The sequence below is a fragment of the Oncorhynchus mykiss genome, chromosome 24 (genome assembly GCF_013265735.2).
Source record: "Oncorhynchus mykiss isolate Arlee chromosome 24, USDA_OmykA_1.1, whole genome shotgun sequence".
In the NCBI taxonomy this organism is placed as follows: Eukaryota; Metazoa; Chordata; class Actinopteri; order Salmoniformes; family Salmonidae; genus Oncorhynchus; species Oncorhynchus mykiss.
The window spans coordinates 11,932,564-11,938,848 of record NC_048588.1 but is presented as its reverse complement, the minus strand read 5'-3'; the positions used below and the strand labels follow the sequence as shown (position 1 = coordinate 11,938,848).

Below are 6,285 nucleotides of genomic sequence, written 5' to 3'. Positions count from 1 at the left end.
AAGGACTTTATTCCTGTACACGGTAATATGGGGAAAAGGGGCTGGACGGAACCAAAGCAAAGAAAGTAAATCTCAAAGTCCGCCTCTCCTATCTTACCTGCCTACCCACCACTTACCTAATTTAGCACCACCTGGTGCCCTAACCAAAATACAGGGGGTGGTCCGCCCAGGTCTTACCTAGTGTACCTAGACAATGAATATACTACAGGTATATGTATGCCCGCGGGCCTCTTGCCTAAGCACTCCCAAGGTGCCTTCCCCTTCCCCCCTGGGAACAAATGAAACAGGATATTAAACAATTTCAAACTAACAAAGGACATCAAATAAGCTCTATCTGAGCAACAAACTCACAAAACATACCAACTTCCCAGCAATGAACTCCCAGCAAATCAACCTCCAGCAAAAATCTCTATCACAATCAATCGCTCTGCAATGACCTCCCAGCAAATCTCTCTAGCAAAATCTCTCTAGCAAAATCTCTCTCAGCAATCCCTACCTCCAAAATCTCTCTAGCAAAATCTCTCAGCAATCCCTACCTCCAAAATCTCTCTAGCAAAATCTCTCAGCAATCCCTACCTCAAATCTCTCTCTCCTGAACAGAACACTGGCTTTTATATAGCTTTAGAAGGAATGTGTAACTGGAGACAGCTGTGTCTTGACGAGGGGGCGGGGTCAGCTCTCCAATTAGCCCTGGAGTCGACCAATCAGCTGCTTGAGGATTTCAGGAAGCCATTTCCTGAAATAAACACATGCACAAACACAAACTACAACACAAACTGGGGAACGTAACACGCCCACCACAAAAATTGCAAACCTAGTTTTGCAATAACAAAAGCCATCGCTTCCCCAGTTAGTAAACCCGTGATAGAGCGTCAGCAACCACATTCGCCGAGCCCTTCACATAAGCTATCTGTACATTATATCCTTGTACAATCAGAGCCCACCGCATAAGGCGGCGGTTCTGGTTGTACATTTGCTTCAAGAACACCAATGGATTATGGTCCGTGAAGACCATAACAGGCAAGGCACTGGAGCCCACATATACCTCAAAGAACTGTAAGGCAAGCAATAAAGCCAGCGTCTCTTGTTCAATTGTAGAGTATCTTGACTGACACGAGTTGAACTTACGGGAGAAGAAACTGACGGGCCGATCCACTCCGTCTTCATCTTCCTGTAAGAGAACCGCACCCACCCCCATTATACTAGCATCTACCTCCAACTTAAAAGGTTTGTCAAAGTTGGGGGCGGCAAGCACTGGGGCACTACAAAGTAGCGCTTTAGCGGACTCAAAAGCGTAGTTACAGTCCTTGGACCACTTGAATGGTACCTTGGGACTAAGCAGAGATGAAAGGGGAGCTACTACCGTTGAGAAATTCTTACAGAAGGTACGATAGTACCCTACCATCCCCAGGAATCTGCGCAACTGGCGGCGAGTCGGGAGCAGGAAAAGCAACAATTGCTTCCACTTTGCCAGTTATTGGGCGCACTTGACCTCGTCCCACTTGTTTACCTAAGTAAGTCACTGTAGCCTTCCCAAACTCACACTTGGCCAAATTGAGGGTTAAAGAAGCATTCTCCAACCGCTGAAACACACTTTTCAAAGTGGAGAGATGATCAGACCAGGTAGACGAATGAATCACCACATCATCAAGGTAAGCAGTACAATTTGGCAGATCTGCAAACACAATGTTAACTAGCCGCTGAAAAGTAGCAGGTGCATTACACATGCCAAAGGGCATCACAGTGTATTGTACAAAGTTATCTGGCGTAACAAAAGCCGATATGTCAGAAGCTCGAGAGGTCAGCGGCACCTGCCAATAACCTTTTAGCAAATCTAACTTACTAACGTAAGCAGCAGAGCCAATTCTATCAATACAGTCATCTAAGCGAGGTAGAGGAAAATAAGACTTTGTAACTGCATTTACACGACGATAGTCCGTACATAAGCGGGATGTACCGTCAGGCTTAGGAACAAGAATACATGGGGAACTCCAGGAGCTGTTACTGGGTTTTGCCATGTCATTCTGTAATAAATAAGCTACCTCACTTTTCATTACCTCCCTTTTCTTAGCATTAACCCGGTACGGATGCTGACGTATAGGAACAGCGTTCCCCACATCCACGTCATGTTCCAAGATGGATGTGCGACTTGGAATGTCCTGAAACACATTGAGAAAACTGTTTATCAATAGGATAAGATCCTTAGTTTGATCATTATCCAAATGTTCCATTTGAGAGGGTAACTTCTTCAGCATCTCTGAATTACATAGGCGTTCACCTTGCTGTAACGTATGGCGTAACTCCAACCCGTCCTCCTTATCCTCATCTAGGTCCCAGCCAGGCTTCAGCACCACCGCAGCCACACTGGAGACGGCGGGCTGGACCGGCTTACTTGAGGAGCTGTCGGGAGAATCGCGCACATAATATGTTTTCAGCATGTTAACATGACACACACGGGAAGAACGCCTTCGATCTGGTGTCTTTATCACATAATTGGTGTCATTGATTTTCTTTTCCACCAGATATGGTCCAGCAAAACGTGCTGACAGAGATGAGCCAGGGATTGGCAACAAAACTAAAACTTGATCCCCTGGTGCAAATGAACGGCCAACAGCCTTTTTGTCATAATGCAACTTCATGCGTTTTTGAGACGAGGAGAGAGACTTTTGGGCTAACGCACATGCGGCGTGCAGTCTGTCCCGCATCTTACTGACATATTCCAACACATTTTTAGGGGCGCTACTGGGTGTAGGAGATAAGATATGCTCCTTCAAAACTTTAAGCGGACCCCGTGGGGTGTGTCCAAACACAAGGTCAGCAGGGCTGAACCCTAAGGACTCTTGTATCGTTTCCCTTATAGCAAATAGGACAAAGGGCACCCCCTCATCCCAATCAGTACTGGTATCCATACAATACTTGCGTAGCATTGCCTTCAGCGTCTGATGCCAGCGTTCTAGAGCCCCTTGACTCTCTGGATGATACGGACTGGAGACCTGATGGGAAATACACAATGTATTTAACACATTTGAAAACAGTTTAGACATGAAATTGGATCCCTGATCAGTTTGGATTACTTTAGGGAGTCCAAACGTAGAGAAGAACTTCACTAGTGCCTTCACCACAGTCTTAGCCGTTATAGTACGGAGAGGAATAGCCTCTGGGTATCGAGTAGCACTGCACATTATTGTTAGTAGGAACTGATTACCTGACCTGGTTTTCGGCAATGGACCTACACAATCAATTATCACTCTTTCAAACGGTTCCCCCACCACAGGAATCGGGCAGAGTGGCGCTCGTGGAACTGTTTGATTCACTTTCCCAGTGAGTTGACATATGTGACATGTTTTACAAAATTGGACCACGTCAGACTTCAAACCTGGCCAGAAGAAATGACGAAGGACCCGGTTATAAGTCTTTGTGATCCCCAAGTGTCCAGACCACGCCTGGTCATGGGCGAGTCGGAACGGTGTAGGAACAACCACTTGACACACTTCACTCCAGTCATTAATGGTGTCATGAGATGCCCATTTACGCATCAAAACTCCTGCTTCCATAAAGTAGGCGGTCTCTCTAGTTTTAGCTTCCTCAATGGAAATTACCAAAGCAAAACACTTGCGAAGACTGGTGTCTTCTTTTTGACATTCAATCACCTTCTCGGGGGTGACAGACAAAAGAATGTCATGTAATTGGGGCACAATTTCATTTTCCCCTGCCTTAGTTTTTACGGGTGTAAAAACTGTCGGCATTGCAGAAGGCATACTCGGTGCATGATCTTCTACCTCAACATTCTCAAAAATGGAACTAGCCAAATCCACCACATCTCCTAGCTTGCGAGATTGTGCCCTCGTTAAGACACAAGCAGGAAAAACATGTGGAAATGCTTGAACCAATTTCTCATCTGTAGTTCTGATTTCTGGATTGTCTACTACCTCTAACACAGGAATGACATTACCACCAGCAATATCATTCCCTAGTAGCAATGTGACTCCTTTTACTGGCAGTGTAGATACTACACCAACACGGAAACGTCCTGATACCAAGTCTGACACTAAGTGGACCCAGTGTAATGGTACAGGTACGTTTTTTGTCTCTATCCCCTGTAATATGACATGTGAGCCACAATACGTTTCAGGAGACCAGGGTAAAGCATCAGTAATGATTACTGACTGCGCCGCCCCAGTGTCTCGTAGGATTTGGATAGGCTTTTGATCAGCTTGTTCTCCTGTTAAGGAAACATAACCGGCAGAGATAAACGGAGCATAGACAGGATCCGGTTTCTCAAATGCTGAATCAATAACTCGATCCAATGGACGAGCCAAAGACTTGACTAAACCCAAACTTTTCATTTTTGGGGACGGTGACTGGGACTGTTTCGGTTTATTTTTCAAAACTGGGCAGTCCGCAATCACGTGACCCTTTTGGTGACAGTAAAAACATTCACGGATTTCATGTAAAGGCTTAGGGTTGTCAGAGGAAAAGCGACCTGAACGAGGAACAGCGACCTGAACGAGGAACTGATGATGTAATCGTCCGGCCTTCAAAACGTGGTGCACCAAAGACAGTCTTGTGTGTCAAAGCGTACTCATCTGCCAACACTGCTGCTTGGGCCAATGTCGCCACTTTCTGTTCATTTAAATGAACTACAATCCTATCTGGGAGGTTGCGTTTAAAGTCCTCCAACAGCATCAACTCCTTAATATCAGCAAAGGTGTTAGCTTTGCTGGCTGAACACCAGCGACTAAACAGAGACTCTTTGTCCCTAGCAAATTCAACAAATGTACGGTGAGAGAGTTTCTTGTGGTTCCTGAAGCGCTGTCTATAAGCTTCAGGCACCAACTCATAAGCCCGCAACATGGTAGTTTTAACTGTATCGTAGTGTAAACTGTCTTCCAGGGAGAGAGCAGCTACTACTTCCTGGGCTTTCCCAGACAATTTACATTGTAACAGGAGCGGCCAAACCTCGAGTGGCCAATGCAGCGCAGCGGCCACACGCTCAAACGCAGAGAAATAAGAATCAACTTCCGACTCTCGGAATGGAGGGACTAAAGCTATGTTTTTACTCACATCGAAGTGGGTTTGATGATGAGCAGCTTGTGGAGTCGCACTGGAGCCAGCCTCTAGCTCCAGTTGTCGGATCCTCACCTCCTTGTCAGCTTCTATTTTCAAGTTCAAAATTCATCTGTCTCTCTTTATCTTTTTGCTCCATTTCTAACCGAGCCAGCCTCACCTTCAGCCTAGCAGTTCCATCTGAACGACCCGAAGCAGAAGATAAAGGATCGAATCGGGGCAATGTAAAGGGGGTACGAGGAACCCCTTCCTCCGCCTTGTCCTCCGACTTGGCATCAGAAGGTCTACCCGTCTCCTCTCCTTGCAATGAAAGAATCCGTTCTCTCACTAAACCCTCCCTGACTAGCAACAAAAGCTCAGCCTTTAGGGCTTTCTCAGGGACAACAAATCCATAATGGTCAGCTATAGCTATAAGGTCTACTTTACAAAACATACCCAAACAATCAATAGAGGGCGCTTCAAAAAACTTGGAGATGAGGCAGCCATCTTATACAATGCAGTCTACTGAACACACTAACTAAAACAAGTCATCCAAACTCACAACCTACCATCACACCTCAATCACTAACCACAGAGAGCTCAGAGCAGCAGGGTCCGGTGGGTTTAATGGAAATATCCCGGATGAGCCCCCATTATGTTACGCACGCCTCTATGAAGAGGGAACGCAACACCATGCTACAACTAAACTCTCCGTGAAGCGAAAAAGGTATGGACTGTAGGTGCGAGTAAGAATGATAAGACAGAATGTGGTACCGTTTTACAAGGACTTTATTCCTGTACACGGTAATATGGGGAAAAGGGGCTGGACGGAACCAAAGCAAAGAAAGTAAATCTCAAATCTCTATCTTACCTGCCTACCCACCACTTACCTAATTTAGCACCACCTGGTGCCCTAACCAAAATACAGGGGGTGGTCCGCCCAGGTCTTACCTAGTGTACCTAGACAATGAATATACTACAGGTATATGTATGCCCACGGGCCTCTTGCTTAAGCACTCCCAAGGTGCCTTCCCCTTCCCCCCTGGGAACAAATGAAACAGGATATTAAACAATTTCAAACTAACAAAGGACATCAAATAAGCTCTATCTGAGCAACAAACTCACAAAACATACCAACTTCCCAGCAATGAACTCCCAGCAAATCAACCTCCAGCAAAAATCTCTATCACAATCAATCGCTCTGCAATGACCTCCCAGCAAAACTGCAGCAAATCTCTC

The 6,285-nt window shown here is 45.8% G+C and overlaps 1 protein-coding gene across 1 annotated transcript; it reads right to left on the bottom strand.

Annotated features, from left to right (window-relative positions):
• Positions 1 to 707: 707 nt before the first annotated feature.
• Positions 708 to 5,803, bottom strand: LOC118944086. Its single transcript, XM_036961902.1, has 2 exons — positions 2,279 to 5,803; positions 708 to 2,159 (listed from the first exon to the last, which is right to left on the bottom strand). The coding sequence occupies exons 1-2, from the start codon at positions 4,344 to 4,346 to the stop codon at positions 2,125 to 2,127; spliced, it is 2,103 nt and encodes a 700-aa protein (XP_036817797.1). The 5' UTR covers positions 4,347 to 5,803; the 3' UTR covers positions 708 to 2,124.
• Between the last annotated feature and the right edge of the window lie 482 nt (positions 5,804 to 6,285).